A 23,234-nucleotide genomic window follows, 5' to 3' on the forward strand; every position below is an offset into this window, starting at 1 on the left:
GACAGTTTGATGCAAGGAAAATGTAGACAGCTTGAGACTGAAAATGTAGACAGTTTGATGCTAGGAAAATGTAGACAGTTTGAGGCTATGAAAATGTAGACAGTTTGATGCTAGGAAAATGTAGACAGTTTGAGACTGAAAATGTAGACAGTTTGAGGCTATGAAAATGTAGACAGCTTGAGACTGAAAATGTAGACAGTTTGATGCTATAAAATGTAGACAGTTTGATGCTAGGAAAATGTAGACAGTTTGATGCTATGAAATGTAGACAGTTTGAGACTATGAAAATGTAGACAGTTTGATGCTATAAAATGTAGACAGTTTGAGACTATGAAAATGTAGACAGTTTGATGCTATAAAATGTAGACAGTTTGATGCTATAAAATGTAGACAGTTTGATGCTATAAAATGTAGACAGTTTGATGCTATAAAATGTAGACAGTTTGATGCTATAAAATGTAGACAGTTTGATGCTATAAAATGTAGACAGTTTGATGCTATAAAATGTAGACAGTTTGATGCTATAAAATGTAGACAGTTTGATGCTAGGAAAATGTAGACAGTTTGATGCTATAAAATGTAGACAGTTTGATGCTATAAAATGTAGACAGTTTGATGCTAGGAAAATGTAGACAGTTTGATGCTATGAAAATGTAGACAGTTTGAGGCTAGGAAAACGTAGACAGTTTGAGGCTATAAAATGTAGACAGTTTGAGGCTATAAAATGTAGACAGTTTGAGGCTATAAAATGTAGACAGTTTGAGGCTATGAAAATGTAGACAGTTTGAGGCTATAAAATGTAGACAGTTTGATGCTATGAAAATGTAGACAGTTTGAGACTATGAAAATGTAGACAGTTTGATGCTATGAAAATGTAGACAGTTTGAGGCTAGGAAAATGTAGACAGTTTGAGGCTATGAAAATGTAGACAGTTTGAGGCTATAAAATGTAGACAGTTTGAGGCTATGAAAATGTAGACAGTTTGAGGCTATAAAATGTAGACAGTTTGAGACTATAAAATGTAGACAGTTTGAGGCTATGAAAATGTAGACAGTTTGATGCTATGAAAATGTAGACAGTTTGATGCTAGGAAAATGTAGACAGCTTGAGACTATGAAAATGTAGACAGTTTGATGCTAGGAAAATGTAGACAGCTTGAGACTGAAAATGTAGACAGTTTGATGCTAGGAAAATGTAGACAGTTTGATGCTAGGAAAATGTAGACAGCTTGAGACTGAAAATGTAGACAGTTTGATGCTATGAAAATGTAGACAGTTTGATGCAAGGAAAATGTAGACAGCTTGAGACTGAAAATGTAGACAGTTTGATGCTAGGAAAATGTAGACAGTTTGAGGCTATGAAAATGTAGACAGTTTGATGCTAGGAAAATGTAGACAGTTTGAGACTGAAAATGTAGACAGTTTGAGGCTATGAAAATGTAGACAGCTTGAGACTGAAAATGTAGACAGTTTGATGCTATAAAATGTAGACAGTTTGATGCTAGGAAAATGTAGACAGTTTGATGCTATGAAATGTAGACAGTTTGAGACTATGAAAATGTAGACAGTTTGATGCTATAAAATGTAGACAGTTTGAGACTATGAAAATGTAGACAGTTTGATGCTATAAAATGTAGACAGTTTGATGCTATAAAATGTAGACAGTTTGATGCTATAAAATGTAGACAGTTTGATGCTATAAAATGTAGACAGTTTGATGCTATAAAATGTAGACAGTTTGATGCTATAAAATGTAGACAGTTTGATGCTATAAAATGTAGACAGTTTGATGCTATAAAATGTAGACAGTTTGATGCTAGGAAAATGTAGACAGTTTGATGCTATAAAATGTAGACAGTTTGATGCTATAAAATGTAGACAGTTTGATGCTAGGAAAATGTAGACAGTTTGATGCTATGAAAATGTAGACAGTTTGAGGCTAGGAAAACGTAGACAGTTTGAGGCTATAAAATGTAGACAGTTTGAGGCTATAAAATGTAGACAGTTTGATGCTATAAAATGTAGACAGTTTGATGCTAGGAAAATGTAGACAGTTTGATGCTATGAAAATGTAGACAGTTTGAGGCTAGGAAAATGTAGACAGTTTGAGGCTATAAAATGTAGACAGTTTGATGCTATAAAATGTAGACAGTTTGATGCTATAAAATGTAGACAGTTTGAGGCTAGGAAAATGTAGACAGTTTGATGCTATGAAAATGTAGACAGTTTGATGCTATAAAATGTAGACAGTTTGAGGCTAGGAAAATGTAGACAGTTTGATGCTAGGAAAATGTAGACAGTTTGAGGCTATGAAAATGTAGACAGTTTGATGCTAGGAAAATGTAGACAGTTTGATGCTATGAAAATGTAGACAGTTTGATGCTAGGAAAATGTAGACAGTTTGATGCTAGGAAAATGTAGACAGTTTGAGGCTAGGAAAATGTAGACAGTTTGAGACTATGAAAATGTAGACAGTTTGAGACTATGAAAATGTAGACAGTTTGAGACTATGAAAATGTAGACAGTTTGAGACTATGAAAATGTAGACAGTTTGAGACTATGAAAATGTAGACAGTTTGAGGCTATGACACTGCATCTCAGTGCAAGAGGTGTCACTGCTGTTCCTGGTTTGAATACAAGCTGCATTCCATCCGGCTCTGCTTGGGAGTCCCATACGCCGGCGCACAGTTGGCCCAGCATCGTCCGGGTTGGGCTGGGGTAAGCTGTCATTGTGAATAAGAATTTGTTCTTAAAACTGACTTGCCTAGTTAAAAAAAAATAATAATAATTTAGTGTTATACAGTAGATAAAACGTTCACATAGGGGTGGTAATTTTGAACTCAGTCTTCTCCAGACAGAATGCAGGTGGATGTTCTATTTAAAAACGTTCTACCCATCAGGCATGTTAGCAGATGATGTTACTCTTCAATAACACAGACCCCGAAGCAAATCCGGAGGAGGAAAATAGGTTTAGTTAAATTGAACAAACCATGTGGAGAGGTGCGTATAGCAGGGGAGATGTTCATTCTCCCCTGTCCTCAGTGATTCTCTCCAGTGATTCTCTCCACAGAACAAAGCGACAGGATGTATTTTTATTACCCAGCCCTAGCCTGTGGTTGACCAATTAGAATTCATTGCAATAAAACTGGGCCAATGGCCAAATAACAAGTATCCTATTTCAGATTCAATGTCTAAACAATTTGGACCAATGAGAACTTGCCATGTAGCTATGAGTCCTGGACTGGCATTCCTAACAGATTCTAAACAGATGTTGAACTGAAAAACAATTATTTCTTTTGATCGTTAATTCTAGTCGTCTTGTCCTCTGCGTCCTTATTTATTCTGAGGAAATGTTCACCTTGGTATATGTAAAATAAATCCTCTATGATATTTCTCTGTCCGCTTTTTATATATTTTTGTACATAATCTAGATCATGCATTCTATTGTATTAGGTAGTGATTCATAGATTTTCTGAAGTGTCTTCTTGCTTGATGTGACATATGCAATTATCCTTGAAATAGAAGCCAGGTGTGTGTGTGTGTGTGTGTGTGTGTGTGTGTGTGTGTGTGCCGATTGATTTACACTATGATTTTTGGGGAGGCATCTTTATTTTGCATTCAAGACTCAGTTTTGTATTTATTATTTTGTATTTATTCTTTTTTTTTTCGACAGTTTGTGGGTCTCCATCTCTTCACCTATTCTTATTTGGACTCCTACACACCTGGAACACACACTATTCACTAGTGAGGATCTATGAGGTTGGAATAATACTGTGAAATTGTGAAAATTATGATCATCCTTTTTTTGTTGTTGAGAGCTGTTTGAATAGACCGCCTGTTTTGGCGGGATGGATTTTCAGCCTGCTTGGTGACATCATCAGTTAATAGACCAATAAGAAAGACTTCCAAACGTCTCTGCCAATTACAGCAATTTTTCACTTTTCCCCTCCTCACCCCGACCACTCCCAGACAGTCCTAGAAAAATTATTGCCTGAGGAATTGCTTCTTTGCTCAGAAGGTAATTTTGTTTTCACTTAAAATTGTCAAAAAGATGTAAGGTACTTAATTGTTACCCAGAAATTAGTTGATGTTGAGATAAAAACGGCTCCATTACACCTTTATAAGGGCAGTGCAGTCGATAACCTGTTATTTTTAATCATATTTCCAAACTCTGAGGTCTAAATAAAACTCTGACATTTAGAAAATGATGACCATGCCCTTTTTGTGTAAGAGCTACTTTTTTTTTTTTAAGGGCCTGGAATTTCAGCCTGTTCAGGTGGGTTGGTTACATGCTCTGGAGAGGTAGCTAGTTATGCACGGCCAAAAGCAAGAGAGATTGTTCGGTATACTGGCTGCAAAGGCAGCAATTGTTTCTTTGCACTGTTTTCTATCAGAACAATCACCTCATCTGATTTGGCAAATGCACAGCACTTTTTGGCAGGGGATTTTCTAGCAGCGTCATCCATCCTGCTCCATCGGGGTTCTGTTCTGGCCCGTACATATTGCATTCGGCAGAGTGAGTCCGTGCAACTTATTATGTGACTTGTTAAGTGCATTTTTACTTCTGAATTTATTTAGGCTTGCCATAAAAAAAGGGGTTGAATACTTATTGAGTCAAGAAATTTTCAGCTTTTCATTTTTAATTAATTAAACTTAATTCCACATTGACATTATGGGGTATTTTGTAATTCCACATTGACATTATGGGGTAGTGTGTGATTCCACATTGACATTATGGGGTATTGTGTGATTCCACATTGACATTATGGGGTATTGTGTAATTCCACATTAATATTATGGGGTATTTTGTAATTCCACTTTGATATTATGGGGTATTGTGTAATTCCACTTTGATATTATGGGGTATTGTGTAATTCCACATTGATATTATGGGGTATTGTGTAATTCCACTTTGATATTATGGGGTATTGTGTAATTCCACTTTGATATTATGGGGTATTGTGTAATTCCACTTTGATATTATGGGGTATTGTGTAACTCCACTCTTTCCTCTCGGAGCTGGTAACGTACTATAAGGCCCATCCTCCAGCCTTACCTCTCGGAGCTGGTAACGTACTATAAGGCCCAGCCTCCAGCCTTTCCTCTCGGAGCTGGTAGCGTACTATAAGGCCCAGCCTCCATTCTTTCCTCTCGGAGGTGGTAACGTACTATAAGGCCCATCCTCCAGCCTTTCCTCTCAGAGCTGGTAACGTACTATAAGGCCCAGCCTCCAGCCTTTCCTCTCGGAGCTGGTAGCGTACTATAAGGCCCATCCTCCAGCCTTTCCTCTCGGAGCTGGTAACGTACTATAAGGCCCAGCCTCCAGCCTTTCCTCTCGGAACTGGTAACGTACTATAAGGCCCATCCTCCAGCCTTTCCTCTCGGAGCTGGTAACATACTATAAGGCCCAGCCTCCATTCTTTCCTCTCGGAGCTGGTAACGTACTATAAGGCCCAGCCTTTCCTCTCGGAGCTGGTAACGTACTATAAGGCCCAGCCTCCAGCCTTTCCTCTCGGAGCTGGTAGCGTACTATAAGGCCCAGCCTCCATTCTTTCCTCTCGGAGCTGGTAACGTACTATAAGGCCCAGCCTTTCCTCTCGGAGCTGGTAACGTACTATAAGGCCCAGCCTCCAGCCTTTCCTCTCGGAACTGGTAACGTACTATAAGGCTCAGCCTCTCCCCTTCCAAGGACAGCTGGCACTCAGCTGAGGACAGACGAGGCTTAGCTTCAATCAGACCCTCTCCATGTTCACCACCGTGTGTGTGTTTTGTGTGTATGTGTGAGAGAGAGAGCGTGTGTGCATGCGTGTCTGTGCCTGAGTTTGTGTTTGTGTGAGCGAGAGTGCTGGGTTCAGCAGACTTAATCTTCCCCTCCGATTACAAAAGAAAATGCCAACCAGAGGTCGCCTTCAGTGGAACACAATTATCCTGCCAGAGCAAATGCAGGTGGAGTGTCGTCTAGCGCAGTGTTTTGTTTAATTAATGTTTGATTACTTTATTAATCCGTTTTGGAACGTGTCTGTGATAGGGCCCTTACAGAAAAAATACATAATGTCACATGTGGAAAATCACGATTTCACATGACATTTTCACATGTTTTCCACAAGTTTCACATGTGGATGTTCACGTAATCACATAACCTTTCACGTGTGGATTCCAAGTTTCACATGATTTTGACACACATGACTACATTGTGTGTATTTATACAGTAATTATTACCTGCGTTTTGGTGCCAAGCCACCATGTCTGTGTCAGTACCGGACCTGCATTTTGGACTTTATTATATTTGTCATAGTAATTCAGGAGTGATATTAAAACAGGATATTCCCACACTGTACGTAAGTACATTTAAAACCAGATACTTTTAGACTTTTAAGTATTATTTAACTGGGTGACTTCAGCTTTTACTTGAGTTGTTTTCTATTAAGGTATCTTTACTTTTACTCAAGTATGACAACCGACTACTTTTTCCACCTCTGATCCCAAGTGGGAACATATTTTATCTAAACAGCGATAACACCAGCACATTTGAAAACATGTGATCACAAGTGAAGTGTTTCAAAAACACGTGTTCTCAGGGATAAATGCGCTTCCCACTAGTAATTACCAATTGGAGGTCCGTTCAAGTGGATTTTTCACAGTCGTATGTGGTAAATTCCCACTTTCCACTTGGTTACGAATGCAGCATTAGGTACACTCATTACTGCACTTTGAAATGTAGGCGGGGCAATGTGCTGCTGAGGGCTCATTAGCATATTTGGGGGAGAGATCTAAAATATGTTTTATTTGTGCCAACCGTCAGTGTAAATGTTGTACCAGTTTGTCGTTTTATGGTTACGTTGATTAAGATTGAGCATGTTTTTCGACGTTGTTAATTGTGCAATCTTTATAAGAATTTGTGATAATCAAGAGCTGGACTGTTAAGAGGTTAATGTGCATTTTCCAGTAACTTAATGGTAGCTGGTTCACATAAAGTTGACATGTAATTTTCAATGACCTACTGACAACTAGTTACAAGTGGGCCATTGTAAAATCCACAGTAATTTAACAACGTACACTGCTACAACACTTCCACTGATGGTTGGCACCAATACACAGTGGTGATTTTAGCATGTAAATCTTGGTGGGGCAAACTCCCCCCCAAAATGTGATGCATGCAAGCAAAGCCACTGCACAACACAATACTAAACAATTCATTAATTGCACTAAAACAGTGACAAACGGTGCCCACAAACTGTTAGGACCTACATAAAGCTGTCCCAACAGCATAGCTTTCTTTTCAGCACCATGGAGTGAATCCTTACCTGGCTACACCTGGCTGTCAGCAGAGCCTTGTCTGGCTTCGAAAACAGTTAATTCAGCAGCGACCCATCATAGCCCTGTTTTGAGCCCCATCTGTTTAACAAAAAGAAAATGTTTTAATTACAATATATTTTTTGTTGTTGCCTGTTTTGCATGTTATTTTGGCATTAACATGTGTCACATATCAGTTTGCAATCAATGTATAAAAAAATATTGAGTTTATAAAAGCCTCATACAAACATGGTCTCTTTTTTGCTTTCTTAAGGCAGCTCCAAAAACCAGGTGTTTCAGCTCAATTATTTCTGTGGTGGAGAGGCAGCCAGTGGAAAATACAGAGCGTAGGGGTTGGTAATCTTCTGTAGTTATGCTGTGATTGGCTCAGCGTTCTGTCACTCATGGGGACACTATGTCGCTGCAAAATCTATAGGGAGCGCTAGAAAGTTCAGGCCCCTTAGAAGTGCCCATCCAAGAAGCCTCAAGGTCATTGGCCACAGATAAAACAAAGTCAAATCGCGTTATATCTACCATACCTTTGATTGGACTCATCATGTCAACATGATCATGATGCTCATTGGCCATTGGACATAAACATTACACAAAGGTTGGAAATCCCAAATTCAACAATGAGTGTTTTGGAAGGAATCAGTGGCTAACTGCGAGGGTTTAATGGTCTCTTTACCAAGCTTAAAATGATAAACATTCACATGCAACACCATGGGCCTGAAAAAGGTTGAATACATTGGTCATGCTGTCAATCCAGCATGATTTATGCTGCGTTCAAAACAACTGGGAACTGTGAAATCTCAGACTTCAGCGAGTTCAAGACATTTGGGAACTCAGAAAAAAAAAGGCCATCTGACTCGGAATTCCAAGTCGTGAACTTGGGCCTCTTTCTATAGCTCCAACCTGCAGATCACTGACGTCATGATTCAACCTTGTTTTTTTTCTCAGAATTCCTAGTTGTGTTGAAAGCATCACGCAGTCGTGGCCAAAAGTTTTGAGAATGACACAAATATTACTTTTCACAGTCTGCTGCCTCAGTTTGTATGATGGCAATTTGCATATACTCCAGAATGTTAAAAATAATTGCAAAGTCCCTCTTTGCCATGCAAATGAACTGAATCCCCCAAAAACATTTCAAGGAGAGCGGTTCAGTTGTTGTGAAGAAGGCTTCAGGGCACCCAAGAAAGTCCAGCAAGTGCCAGGACCGTCTCCTAAAGTTGATTCAGCTGCGGGATCGGGGCACCAACAGTACAGAACTTGCTCAGGAATGGCAGCAGGCAGGTGTGAGTCCATCTGCACGCACAGTGAGGCAAAGACTTTTGGAGGATGGCCTGGTGTCAAGAAGGGCAGCAAAGAAGCCACTTCTCTCCAGAAAAAACATCAGGGACAGACTGATATTCTGCAAAAGGTACAGGGATTGGACTGCTGAGGACTGGGGTAAAGTCATTTTCTCTGATGAATCCCCTTTCTGATTGTTTGGGGCATCTGGAAAAAAGCTTGTCCGGAGAAGACAAGGTGAGCGCTACCATCGGTCCTGTGTCATGCCAACAGTAAAGCATCCTAAGACCATTCATGTGTGGGGTTGCTTCTCAGCCAAGGGAGTGGGCTCACTCACAATTTTGCCTAAGAACGCAACCATGAATAAAGAATGGTACCAACACATCCTCCGAGAGCAACTTCTCCCAACCATCCAGAAACAGTTTGGTGATGAACAATGCCTTTTCCAGCATGATGGAGCACCTTTCCATAAGGCAAAATTGATAACTAAGTGGCTCAGGGAACAAAACATCAATATTTGGGGTCCATGGCCAGGAAACTCCCCAGATCCCACTGAGAATGTGTGGTCAATCCTCAACAGGCGGGTGGACAAACAAAAACCCACAAAATCTGACAAACTCCAAGCATTGATTATGCAAGAATGGGCTGCCATCAGTGTGGCCCAGAAGTTCATTGACAGCATGCCAGGGCGGATTGCAGAGGTCTTGAAAAAGAAGGGTCAACACTGCAAGTATTGACTCTTTGCATCAACTTCATGTAATTGTCAATAAAAGCCTTTGACACTTATGAAATGCTTGTAATTATACTTCAGTATTCCATAGTAACATCTGACAAAAAATATCTAAAGACACTGAAGCAGCAAACTTTGTGGAAATTAATATTTGTGTCATTCTCAAAACTTTTGGCCACGACTGTACATCCAGAGAATGCCAGGCTTTGTTGACAAAGTATGATGACAAAATTTGCCCACAAGAAGGACCGCGGCGCCACCTTCCTGTTCATGTGAGAACAACACACCGGAGGGTCCAAAAATGTATTGTATGCTGCTGTCTAAATTATGTAAAATCGTAGTGTGAAAAAGTAGATTTTCAGCCCGGGTTTAATATTCTAAGTGTTGATTTGGTTTGGGCCGGCACGGGTTTATGGTTTGTGCAACATTGTAACATATGTTTGAGACCAACGTGTGGCGGTGGCTGTGTGTGTGGCCGTGGCTGTGTGAGAAGCGCGCCAGTATCCAGTTTCACTTTCTATGATCATTCTCTGTTCTGATAGACATGAGCCTGCAACTCTCATCTCTCCAGCGTTGCACTTCGTCGTTTATTTCCTTACAGAATCATAACCGCGCAAAGGGGTCTGAAGGAACTGCAGCACCCCTACATTGAAATGTACATTTGCCAAAGTTATGGAATTACTGCTGTCCATAAATAAATTAAATCAGAATAGCCTACTACACCATCTGAAGGCCTATAATTTAGCCTCGGAGGATCAATAGCTTCTTTTTTTTTATTGTATTGCCTAGCTGTGGATTGTAGCCCAATAACAAGGTAGAACCTAGTCGGGAACGCGCGGCAAATCTGTCAGTGGAAAAAACAGCATGCAGACAAAACAGGCCTTTCGCGATATTTCAAATACAATCAAGGGAAAACACAGGTTGTAAAAGCAAATGGCTGCTGCTGAAAATAGAACACTACGCTGTACCAAAATATTAGATCGAGTTACAAATACTGTTTTACAAAAAAGAGAGAGATAGGGGTTTGGAATGAGCGGATCGGCCATCACCAGCAAGTGAGTTGCGCATCATTGGGTGAGTCAGTGAAACTGGAAAACATATTTAGGACTATAATTTCCTCCTCATATTGTAGCCTACAATATGTCTCCACAAAACCTAGATATATTGATGGATTCAAGACAAGGTCGTTTTTGTTGATCTCAGATTCTCAGTGTCAAAGTTGCCTGCCATTTCGATCATTTGTGCTGTATTAAAAAAATATTCTGCCAGTCTCCTGGCATGTAAAATGAAGTAGAATAGTATGAAATGCATTTATAAAAGGCCACATTTTCCCGAGCCCTAGGCTACTTAAAAAGTCTCTCCATGTGTCCAACTTCTGTAAGTGCCTCCACTCTACTGCTCTATGCCACAACGCAAATGCGATGGTATGCATGCAACGCTTTCTTATAGAAAGGTTGGGAAACACTGGGTGGCTGCTGAATAGCACATAGTTATTGACTATGTCCGTTTTAGCTCGCTCATTAAATGTCTTCATCGAAATTACGGGTTTCCCCCTATCCGCTCATCTGTCCCTTATGCCATAATGTGTACATCTCAATTGTCAGTAGAAAGTAGAAACCACATTTCTTCAAGCAAGCCAGCTCCCCCTCCCCCCTCAGGGCACTTGAAAGCGCAAACAGACTAGCACTCAGGCTATGATAATCAATGTAATGAAGCACAACAATCTCATTATTGAAACAGAAAATCATTGCCAGTCAAAATATTTTATTTTGACAGGAAGGACACCATTATAAGCCTGTGGGTGAACATTACAACAACCAAATGATTGTAAACGTTAGTTACTACATAACGGCAGCCCTTTGGGCCATTGTGATAAGTTACAAATGTGGTATTAGCATATATTTATATCATTTTCCAATTACAATGCCTCAGTGGATCCATTGTGTTCAAACTGCCGTCTACTGGCATGAAATTATACTATACAGTATGTGTGCTGGCTATACAGTATATACCTATGCAATGAATTAATCCTTAAACAATATTGACAACAAATACATTTTGAAGTATTGGGCAAATAGTTGTACAAGGACTCTACATTGAAATTATATTAGAAATAGCAGTGAAAGATGAAATGAAAAAACAGAAATATTGACTTGCATGGAACTAAACAGCCTTCAAAAATAGATGGTAAAACATTGAAAGAGTTGCATGCCATAGCGGCTTTGGGTCTGCAGCATTAAAAAAAGGCAACATTGTGTTTCTATCTAGGAAACAAGCAATGGAAAATGGCCTACATTATTAGAAGGTGTCAATAAGAAGAAAGAAACCCCAGCGTTGTGTGGTGATATTTAATTATCATTGGCTTTCATTCCAAATGAAACAAGTTGCTAATTTGCATAGAATATAGCAGTCAGCAATAAAGCTATAATAACCAACGTTTTAAAAATATCTTAAGTATCTAAATATCCTAAAATATTTGCACGTATTGACACAAACCCAGAAATATTCATATACATTTAGTATTTGGCAGTTAGCTAATATAATAATTTGTCAATTATAGTACTGCATTGTTTTTAAATGACATTATCCTGATCATATGAAATATGATTACACATATCACGATAAAATAAAAACTTTTGAAACTGAATCAAGACTATATAATAACAATAACGGATTGCATATGCAGCAAATAAAGTCATCATCCTACATACGTCACCCAGCACATTATGGCGCGAGACACAAATTTGGCAAAAAAAAACTACATACATCACCCAGCACATTATGGCGCGAGACACAAATTTGGCAAAAATAACTACATACATCACAGGTTGATATAGGATCCTGTCTGTTACATTCTCATGGACTACTACACTTATAGAATTAGAATGAGAAGAACGGCCATAGCACTTATGATTCTATGGTTCTCATTCTGATTCTATGGTTCTCATTCTGATTCTATGGTTCTCATTCTATGGCGTCACTGTCCTGATTGATATATGGGATTCCTTCATATCTCTCTAATCACTTCCTCCACACAGCTTCAGCAGCAGCTTCTGGTAGTCCCCAGAGGTATCACCCTATCAGATGAAAATGTTAAAAAAATTAAAAGCACATACAAGTAACAGCATGTTTAAAACAGATTCATTTTCCATCAGACATACCAAGAAATTAACATAATTTACTTGTGAATTATAATTCAATAATTGACATAATTTTGGCAGCAATCTACCTCCATAGCATAAAAGCAGTGGATTGATTCCAACAATAGAATTTTAGCATAGTGCTTATTTGTTTCGGGTACATACAGAGATGGCGGTGTACAGTGATTTCCCGTAGGTCTTCTGGTATGCCTGTCTGATGTCCAGCATGTCTACCTCGGAGCGAGTCACCATGACCCGAATCAAAGTCCTGTCCTTGGTCCCAGCCCCCTAGGGTCAACACATAGCACAGACTGGTTAGTCATCAGTAAGTGCTAGGCATGAAACATGGCTTGTGGTTGCCGTCACTTTGGTGTCTAAATGTGTGTGTGTGTGTCAAAATACAATATGTCTAAAACACTATAGTGATAGAAACTACAGGACATGTCTCAGGGCTATACTTAAACATGGTTAGACATTTCCATCAGCGGAGTCAGAGTGTGTGGAGTGTGTAGGGTAAGAGTGCCCGCGGTCAGAGTAAGAGCACAGTCAGAGTGTGTGGAGTGTGTAGGGTAAGAGTGCCCGCGGTCAGAGTAAGAGCACAGTCAGATGTGAAAGAGACAGCGTTTCTTTCTTACCGCCATGGACTTGTGAAGCCTCTCTGCAAAGTATTCAGGAGTGTTCCTGATGCATTTCACTGGAACATAACAAGACAAGGCTTTAGCTCATAGAGAAGAAACAGGACTAACCTTACTAATCGGTTGAGTCACAAATGCCACCCCATTCCCTGTATAGAGCCCTATGGATCCTGGGCAAAAGTAGTGCACTTGATAAGAAATGGGGTGCCATTTGGGATGCAGACATTGTCATATCAAACCAATTCAAATCAGATCCTCAAATCACCTGATTCAAATCAGATCCTCAAATCACCTGATTCAAATCAGATCCTCAAATCACCTGATTCAAATCAGATCCTCAAATCACCTGATTCAAATCAGATCCTCAAATCACCTGATTCAAATCAGATCCTCAAATCACCTGAGTCAAATCAGACCCTCATATCACCTGATTCAAATCAGATCCGATTCAAATCAGACCCTCATATCACCTGATTCAAATCAGATCCTCATATCACCTGATTCAAATCAGATCCTCAAATCACCTGATTCAAATCAGTCCCTCATATCACCTGATTCAAATCAGACCCTCATATCACCTGATTCAAATCAGATCCTCAAATCACCTGATTCAAATCAGATCCTCATATCACCTGATTCAAATCAGATCCTCAAATCAGATCCTCAAATCACCTGATTCAAATCAGATCCTCAAATCACCTGATTCAAATCAGACCCTCAAATCACCTGATTCAAATCAGATCCTCAATTCACCTGATTCAAATCAGATCCTCAATTCACCTGATTCAAATCAGACCCTCAATCACCTGATTCTAAACATTCAACAGCTATGGGATCTCAGATCCCAAAAGTGATAGCTACTGAACTTTCCTAATAAGTCACACATTGTTCTCTCCTTGCAGTGACCAGCTGGTTATTACAGACACTGTGCTCTCCTTGCAGTGACCAGCTGGTAATTACTGACACTGTGCTCTCCTTGTAGTGACCAGCTGATAATTACTGACACTGTGCTCTCCTTGCAGTGACCAGCTTGTTATTACTGAACTTACCCACAGCCACCATGCCATCCTCCACGTTTCCAGACATCTCCCTGCAGATGCTCTTCACAATGTCTCTACCACTCATCTGCTGGTACTCATTGAACACTAGCAGAAACAAGAACCATAGGGCAGGGGTTGTTATAACCTCGTCATAAGGTTGTTATAACATGCTAACGAAACCACAGGCAATGTTGTTATAACCACATGGTAAGGTTATAACTATGGGCAGGGTTGTTATAAACACGTAATATGGGTTATAATACACTAAGGAGCCATAGGCAGGTTTGTTATAACCACATGGTAAGGTTATAACTATAGGCAGGGTTGTTATAACCACATGGTAAGGTTATAACTATAGGCAGGGTTGTTATGACTTCGGTTAATCACATAAATAAAGCTAATTAAATATGTTTGTAGAAATAGTGTTGAGATAATATAGACATATATAATATAGACATATACTGTACTGTCATAACAGTATACTAGTATAAGGAACTACAACCCTTTGAGAGAAACACAACTGACTTGGTAATATAAACACAGTGCAGTATGATTACCTACCTGCTCTCAGGTAACACAGTATGATTACTACTGGAACACAGTATGATTACCTACCTGCTCTCAGGTGGGGTCTGCTCCTGGAACACAGTATGATTACCTACCTGCTCTCAGGTGGGGTCTGCTCCTGGAACACAGTATGATTACCTACCTGCTCTCAGGTGGGGTCTGCTCCTGGAACACAGTATGATTACCTACCTGCTCTCAGGTGGGGTCTGCTCCTGGAACACAGTATGATTACCTACCTGCTCTCAGGTGGGGTCTGCTCCTGGAACACAGTATGATTACCTACCTGCTCTCAAGTGGGGTCTGCTCCTGGAACACAGTATGATTACCTACCTGCTCTCAGGTGGGGTCTGCTCCTGGAACACAGTATGATTACCTACCTGCTCTCAGGTGGGGTCTGCTCCTGGAACACAGTATGGCGTTGAACTGGGACTCATCCGTCCCCACTTTGTTCTCCCCAGCAGCATACAGTTTCTAAACACACAACATAACAGGATCAGTTTCTAACACAAAGATAATAGATAATAGATAATGCCCACTTTCTTGTTATCCTACACCCTACGGGGTACATAAACAGTATTGTGGCATCAGATACATCTTTAAAACAGTAACATTTCTATGATATTACCAGAACAAGAAACAGTGTTCACCTGAGCATCCTGTTTGGCCATGTTGATGTCCACTTGTTCCCTCTCGTCTCGATTTCCCTACAAACAGGAAGTGAATAATTGGTTTACAACAAAAAGGATTGGACAAGTCTCTAATAACACCCTATATAGTGCACTATGTTTGACCAGAGCCTTGGGACGAGTCTCATACAACACCCTATATAGTGCACTACGTTTGACCAGAGCCTTGGGACGAGTCTCATACAACACCCTATATAGTGCACTACGTTTGACCAGAGCCTTGGGACGAGTCTCATACAACACCCTATATAGTGCACTACGTTTGACCAGAGCCTTGGGACAAGTCTCATAACACCCTATATAGTGCACTACGTTTGACCAGAGCCTTGGGACGAGTCTCATATAACACCCTATATAGTGCACTACGTTTGACCAGAGCCTTGGGACGAGTCTCATATAACACCCTATATAGTGCACTACGTTTGACCAGAGCCTTGGGACGAGTCTCATATAACACCCTATATAGTGCACTACGTTTGACCAGAGCCTTGGGACGAGTCTCATATAACACCCTATATAGTGCACTACGTTTGACCAGAGCCTTGGGACGAGTCTCATATAACACCCTATATAGTGCACTACGTTTGACCAGAGCCTTGGGACGAGTCTCATATAACACCCTATATAGTGCACTGTTTGACCAGAGCCTTGGGACGAGTCTCATATAACACCCTATATAGTGCACTATGTTTGACCAGAGCCTTGGGACGAGTCTCATATAACACCCTATATAGTGCACTACGTTTGACCAGAGCCTTGGGACGAGTCTCATATAACACCCTATATAGTGCACTACGTTTGACCAGAGCCTTGGGACGAGTCTCATAACACCCTATATAGTGCACTACGTTTGACCAGAGCCTTGGGACGAGTCTCATAACACCCTATATAGTGCACTACGTTTGACCAGAGCCTTGGGACGAGTCTCATATAACACCCTATATAGTGCACTACGTTTGACCAGAGCCTTGGGACGAGTCTCATATAACACCCTATATAGTGCACTACGTTTGACCAGAGCCTTGGGACGAGTCTCATATAACACCCTATATAGTGCACTACGTTTGACCAGAGCCTTGGGACGAGTCTCATATAACACCCTATATAGTGCACTACGTTTGACCAGAGCCTTGGGACGAGTCTCATATAACACCCTATATAGTGCACTACGTTTGACCAGAGCCTTGGGACGAGTCTCATATAACACCCTATATAGTGCACTACGTTTGACCAGAGCCTTGGGACGAGTCTCATATAACACCCTATATAGTGCACTACGTTTGACCAGAGCCTTGGGACGAGTCTCATAACACCCTATATAGTGCACTACGTTTGACCAGAGCCTTGGGACGAGTCTCATACAACACCCTATATAGTGCACTACGTTTGACCAGAGCCTTGGGACGAGTCTCATACAACACCCTATATAGTGCACTACGTTTGACCAGAGCCTTGGGACGAGTCTCATACAACACCCTATATAGTGCACTACGTTTGACCAGAGCCTTGGGACGAGTCTCATACAACACCCTATATAGTGCACTACGTTTGACCAGAGCCTTGGGACGAGTCTCATACAACACCCTATATAGTGCACTACGTTTGACCAGAGCCTTGGGACGAGTCTCATACAACACCCTATATAGTGCACTACGTTTGACCAGAGCCTTGGGACGAGTCTCATACAACACCCTATATAGTGCACTACGTTTGACCAGAGCCTTGGGACGAGTCTCATATAACACCCTATATAGTGCACTACGTTTGACCAGAGCCTTGGGACGAGTCTCATATAACACCCTATATAGTGCACTACGTTTGACCAGAGCCTTGGGACGAGTCTCATATAACACCCTATATAGTGCACTACGTTTGACCAGAGCCTTGGGACGAGTCTCATAACACCCTATATAGTGCACTACGTTTGACCAGAGCCTTGGGACAAGTCTCATAACACCCTATATAGTGCACTACGTTTGACCAGAGCCTTGGGACGAGTCTCATACAACACCCTATATAGTGCACTACGTTTGACCAGAGCCTTGGGACGAGTCTCATACAACACCCTATATAGTGCACTACGTTTGACCAGAGCCTTGGGACGAGTCTCATATAACACCCTATATAGTGCACTACGTTTGACCAGAGCCTTGGGACGAGTCTCATATAACACCCTATATAGTGCACTACGTTTGACCAGAGCCTTGGGACGAGTCTCATATAACACCCTATATAGTGCACTACGTTTGACCAGAGCCTTGGGACGAGTCTCATACAACACCCTATATAGTGCACTATGTTTGACCAGAGCCTTGGGACGAGTCTCATATAACACCCTATATAGTGCACTACGTTTGACCAGAGCCTTGGGACGAGTCTCATACAACACCCTATATAGTGCACTACGTTTGACCAGAGCCTTGGGACGAGTCTCATACAACACCCTATATAGTGCACTATGTTTGACCAGAGCCTTGGGACGAGTCTCATATAACACCCTATATAGTGCACTACGTTTGACCAGAGCCTTGGGATGCAGATGATATTATTCCATGGGGGGGGGGGGGGGGGGGGGTAGTGCACTACGTTTGACCAGAGCCTTGGGACAAGTCTCATATAACACCCTATATAGTGCACTACGTTTGACCAGAGCCTTGGGACGAGTCTCATATAACACCCTATATAGTGCACTACGTTTGACCAGAGCCTTGGGATGCAGATGATATTATTCCATGGGGGGGGGGGGGGGGGGGGGGGTTATTCTGGAAAACCCTTACAAATGATTAACAGCAGTACTGGTATCTTGGAAGGAATTTGAGGCAAGGAAACTGTAAACTTATCCTCCCCAATTGCTGTAAGTATTTCAGAATTGTTAAAGAAACTTAGGGACATTAATATTTGCAGCCAACAGATATCCAATGGAAACTGCAAGAGCACCAACTATGTTGAGTACTTAGGAAGTTGCCCTAATTAAAATCAGCTTTAGCCTTCACTTTCAAAGCTCAATGATAACGATTAATAACATATCAAATCAACATATTAAAAACCCATTAACAACACATCAACAGTTACCTGACAGAGGGAGACGAGGAGTCTACGGAAGTGTCCTGATGTGTCATTAATGATGGCATCCTCCAGTTTCTTACCATACTCTGAAACACAGCATTTACATGATACCCTGAAACACAGCGTTTACATCATACTCTAAAACACAGCATTTACATGATACTCTGAAACACAGCATTTACATGATACTCTGAAACACAGCATTTACATGATACTCTGAAACACAGCATTTACATGATACCCTGAAACACAGCATTTACATGATACCCTGAAACACAGCATTTACATGATACCCTGAATGAACCAACATTTCAGCCCTACCCTGAATGAACCAACATTTCAGCCCTACCCTGAATGAAACAACATTTCAGCACTACCCTGAAACAGCCTGCATTTCAGCCCTACCCTGAAACAACCTGCATTTCAGCCCTACCCTGAAACAACCTGCATTTCAGCCCTACCCTGAAACACAAAGCATTTCAGCCCTACCCTGAAACACAAAGCATTTCAGCCCTACCCTGAAACACAAAGCATTTCAGATCATCATAAAAGTAAAATTTGTCTTGCTGCCTTCCCAACACTCAACCGGTCAAGATGTATCAACATAGCTATGACACATTTACTTGTATGACGAACTGAGTATCAATTGAAAACGCTGTGTGTTTCAGAATATGGATGAAATACTGTGCGTTTCGGGAATAGGCCAGACACTTACCGTTTTTGTAAATTTGATTAATTTCTCTGATTTCTGCATTGGAGCGAGACGATAGGATCTCAATCAGACAGGCTTCATCAGTACCTGCACCCTGTCCAGAGAACAAAAACAGGTTATACATGTTACACATGGGGCGGCGGGGTAGCCTAGTGGTTAGAGTGTTGGGTCCAGTAACCGAAAGGTTGCAAGTTCAAATCCCCGAGCTGACAAGGTACAAATCTGTCGTTCTGCCCCTGAACAGGCAGTTAACCCCACTGTTCCTAGGCCGTCATTGAAAATAAGAATTTGTTCTTAACTGACTTGCCTGGTTAAATAAAGGTAAAATAAATAAATAAACACATATACGAATGTTACAAGTAAAAACATTTACTAAAATCGAATGACTAAGAATCATCTTGAAGATAAGAACATTTATTGTTCAAGTATACTATGATCAAAAGCAACTTTTTCTTGATACTAGTAACTACGGCCATTTTGATTTTGTACAACGTATGATGAGCAATGAACAAATCACGCCTCCAACATGCCTGACTTTTTGTCTTTTAAAAAAAAAAAATTGAGCTTTTCTTTCTGTTCCTTACTGAGATGGCTCACTAAAAGAGACCCCAAAGAAAAGGTTCCTGCTATAAAGACAATCTGGGTTGTGTTCAGTAGGAAGAAAACGTTTAAAAAAAACAGTCCTAAGTGGGGTGGTTACTATCAGAACTTGTCCAATAATATAAGAACTTCTAATGAACATGACCCCCCCCCCCCCCCCGGTGTAGAGAATAATGAATAAAAGCCCAACTAACCGCTATGGCTTCTTTGAGTTGAGATGTATCAAACTTGGCTGGCGTCTGCAACATGGCAATAGCCAGCTTCTCAAAGTTCCCAGTCAGCTCAGACTTTAGATCATGGAATAAATCCTGTGAAATAGAAGATTTCCGTAAGAGGTCACTCAAGATACAGTGTGTATAAGTGCCCTAAAAATGGCACCCTATTTCCCTTTATAGTGCACTACTTTTAACCAGAGCCTTGAGCAAGGCACTTCCCACAACAACTGCTCCATGGCGCCCAGTGTGGCAGTCCACTGCTATATCCTGAATACATAAATATATACACTACCGTTCAAAACATTTGGGGTCACTTAGAAATGTCCTCATTTTGTAAAGAAAAGCAAGCATTTTTGTCCATTAAAATAACATCAAATTGATCAGAAATACAGTGTAGACATTGATAATGTGGTAAATGACTATTGTAGCTGGAAACGGCTGATTTTGAATGTAATATCTACAAAGGCGTCCAGAGGCCCATTATCAGTAACCATCACTCCTGTGTTCCAATGGCACGTTGTGTTAGCTAATCCAAGTTTATCATTTTAAATGGCTAGTTGATCTTTAGAAAACCATTTCGCAATGATGTTAGCACAGCTGAAAACTGTTGTCCTGATTAAAGAAGCAATAAAACTGGCCTTCTTTAGACTAGTTGAGTATCTGGAGAATTAGCATTTTGGGTTCAATTGCAGGCTCAAAATGGCCAGAAACAAAGAACTTTCTTCTGAAACTCGTCAGTCTATTCTCATTCTGAGAAATTAAGACCATTCCATGCGAGAAATTGCCAAGAAACTGAAGATCTCGTACAACGCTGTGTACTACTCCCTTCACAGAACAGCACAAACTGGCTCAAACCAGAATAGAAAGAGGAGTGAGAGGCCCCGGTGCACAACTGAGCAAGAGGACAAGTACATTAGTGTTTAGAAAAAAAGAAAAAAAACAGACACCTCACAAGTCCTCAACTGGCAGCATCATTAAATAGTACATGCAAAACACCAGTCTCAACGTCAACAGTGAAGAGGCGACTCCGGGATGCTGCCCTTCTAGGCAGAGTTGCAAAGAAAAAGCCGGATCTCAGACCGGCCAATAAACAGAAAAGATTAAGATGGGTAAAAGAACACAGACACTGGACAGAGGAACTCTGCCTAGAAGGGCAGCATCCTGGAGTCGCCTCTTCACTGTTGACGTTGAGACTGGTGTTTTGCGTGTACTATGTAGATATTCTCATTACAAATCATCCGTTTCCAGCTACGATAGTCATTTACAACATGAACAATGTCTACACTGTATTTCTGATCAATTTGATGTTATTTTAAAATGGACAACTGCAAACTTTTGAACGGTAGTGTATGTATGTCTTTCAGAGGGGGTTAGGATGAAGCGGAATTTATTTTGTCCAATTGGATGAATAATAAAGTGATCTTTATCTGGTGTTCGTTGAACTCCAACAATACAGGAAACCACACAAGGTCATTACTGTAGTGTAAACCTCACCTTCCCATAAGTGGTTTTGTAGGCTGCAACCATTGGAACCCTCTGCTTGTTTGAGCGGCTCCCGAGAATCTCAATTATAGCTGCCTCATCCGTGCCTGTTGAAAATAAATCTATTAATATTATTGTTACCAGTTTAACTGAGAGTAAATTGAATGTGTATCACTAAATAATATGTTCTTAATTGTAGAATTTCTACACATGCAAATCTAGCCATAGAAAGCTTTTTTTTTTATAGAAGATTTACAGAATCGAATAAAATAACTTAATTATTTTTCCAGAAGAAACTTCAGTTAAATAACGTGTTATTAGATTTGTACTAAATCTCATTAACCCCTACATACATATATATATACATGATATAAGTGAATGTGTGTAATGATGAAGTACTGACCAAAGCCCTTCATGGCCTTACGGAGGACTTCCACATCCCTCAGAGGGTCAGCGCCTGGATAGTCCTTAATAACACCCCTATAGCCTCTCTAATGACAAATACAAGCAAATACTGAAACTGAAAAATAGAAATACTGAAACTGAAGAATTTAAATACTGAAACAAGGAAACATTTTGTAAAGTATATTAGGAAATAAAAAAAAAACTATGTAAATAAATGTAACACTGAGTAATTGGTTGAGGATTTCACGTTAAAGACAACAACATTTGGAGATTCTCACGTTGATGGCAGGTGAATAAGGAGTAGCAGGAACACCACCTCCATATCCGGGCATGGAAGGGTTGGTGGCCGGGGCACCACCAGGGTAGCCAGGCATGGGCTGCTGTCCTGGGGCAGGACCGCCCGGGTACCCCTGGGGTTGACCTGGGGCAGGACCGCCTGGGTACCCCTGGGGTTGACCTGGGGCAGGACCGCCTGGGTACCCCTGGGGTTGACCTGGGGCAGGACAGCCAGGGTACCCCTGGGGCATACCTCCACCTGGCTGGAGGAAAAGGGGAGCTTGAAGAGCATGAAGGTACTAGGGATAGAGGAGTGAGCATGCAGGTACTAGGGATAGAGGAGTGAGCATGCAGGTACTAGGGATAGAGGAGTGAGCATGAAGGTACTAGGGATAGAGGAGTGAGCATGCAGGTACTAGGGATAGAGGAGTGAGCATGCAGGTACTAGGGATAGAGGAGTGAGCATGCGGGTCTGGGCAGAAGAGATGTGGTCATTGTTTGTCTGTAAGTTTGTATCTGGTGTTGGGGAAAAAAACTGCAAACTGAAATATATCTATTTTTTTTAAGGAATTAGGGTGCTATTTGAGACGTATAACAGACTCCACGTGTTACAGGGAGTGGAGATGACGTGGTAGATGGAGCCAGCTGTTTTAGAGGCTGTATGTTGGTAATGACTAGCTTGGTGTAAGATAATAAGTTATATTTACCATTCCACCAGCAGGGGCTCCACCCCAACCACCTGGAGAACAAGCACAGCGAGTGGAGCATCTTTTAGTAGGTTTTAAATACAAAAAAAAACAGGATAACTTCAAATATGGATCGTTTATCCAGTTCAGTGCTTTTTGAGAACATTTTCATTTTAACATTCTATAATAAAAAGCACATGTTCGACTTAATGAGGTAAAAAAACACATTTTCCCATCCGAAGAGATTCAATTATAAAAAATGTTAAAAATACTATAGTAAATGCCAGATAAATTAACAGGGTTGAACGCAACTTAAATAAACCATAAATCCAATTGAGACGAGGGGGAATGGAATATTCGTGTGTGCAACAGGGAGTGGCAATTGAATGCAAACTTCACATGTGGAGAGGCG

General features: G+C 40.9%; 1 protein-coding gene across 1 annotated transcript in view; it reads right to left on the reverse strand.

The window, feature by feature from the left end:
• Positions 1-11,063: 11,063 nt before the first annotated feature.
• The window catches only part of LOC110499472 (annexin A4), a 21,018-nt gene continuing 8,847 nt past the window's right edge, over positions 11,064-23,234 (reverse strand). Inside the window, exons 4-16 of the mRNA XM_090213116.1 lie at positions 22,844-22,875; positions 22,139-22,399; positions 21,859-21,946; positions 21,468-21,562; positions 19,953-20,066; positions 19,162-19,252; positions 18,453-18,532; positions 15,342-15,398; positions 15,072-15,165; positions 14,137-14,232; positions 13,088-13,146; positions 12,618-12,740; positions 11,064-12,389 (exon numbers count right to left, since the gene is read on the reverse strand). Of these exons, the coding sequence (XP_090069242.1) occupies positions 12,330-12,389; positions 12,618-12,740; positions 13,088-13,146; positions 14,137-14,232; positions 15,072-15,165; positions 15,342-15,398; positions 18,453-18,532; positions 19,162-19,252; positions 19,953-20,066; positions 21,468-21,562; positions 21,859-21,946; positions 22,139-22,399; positions 22,844-22,875 (1,250 nt within the window). The 3' untranslated portion in view covers positions 11,064-12,329. The remainder of the gene's footprint in view (positions 12,390-12,617; positions 12,741-13,087; positions 13,147-14,136; positions 14,233-15,071; positions 15,166-15,341; positions 15,399-18,452; positions 18,533-19,161; positions 19,253-19,952; positions 20,067-21,467; positions 21,563-21,858; positions 21,947-22,138; positions 22,400-22,843; positions 22,876-23,234) is intronic.

This window comes from Oncorhynchus mykiss, chromosome 20 (genome assembly GCF_057628025.1).
Source record: "Oncorhynchus mykiss isolate SJ-2025 chromosome 20, ASM5762802v1, whole genome shotgun sequence".
Taxonomy (NCBI): Eukaryota; Metazoa; Chordata; class Actinopteri; order Salmoniformes; family Salmonidae; genus Oncorhynchus; species Oncorhynchus mykiss.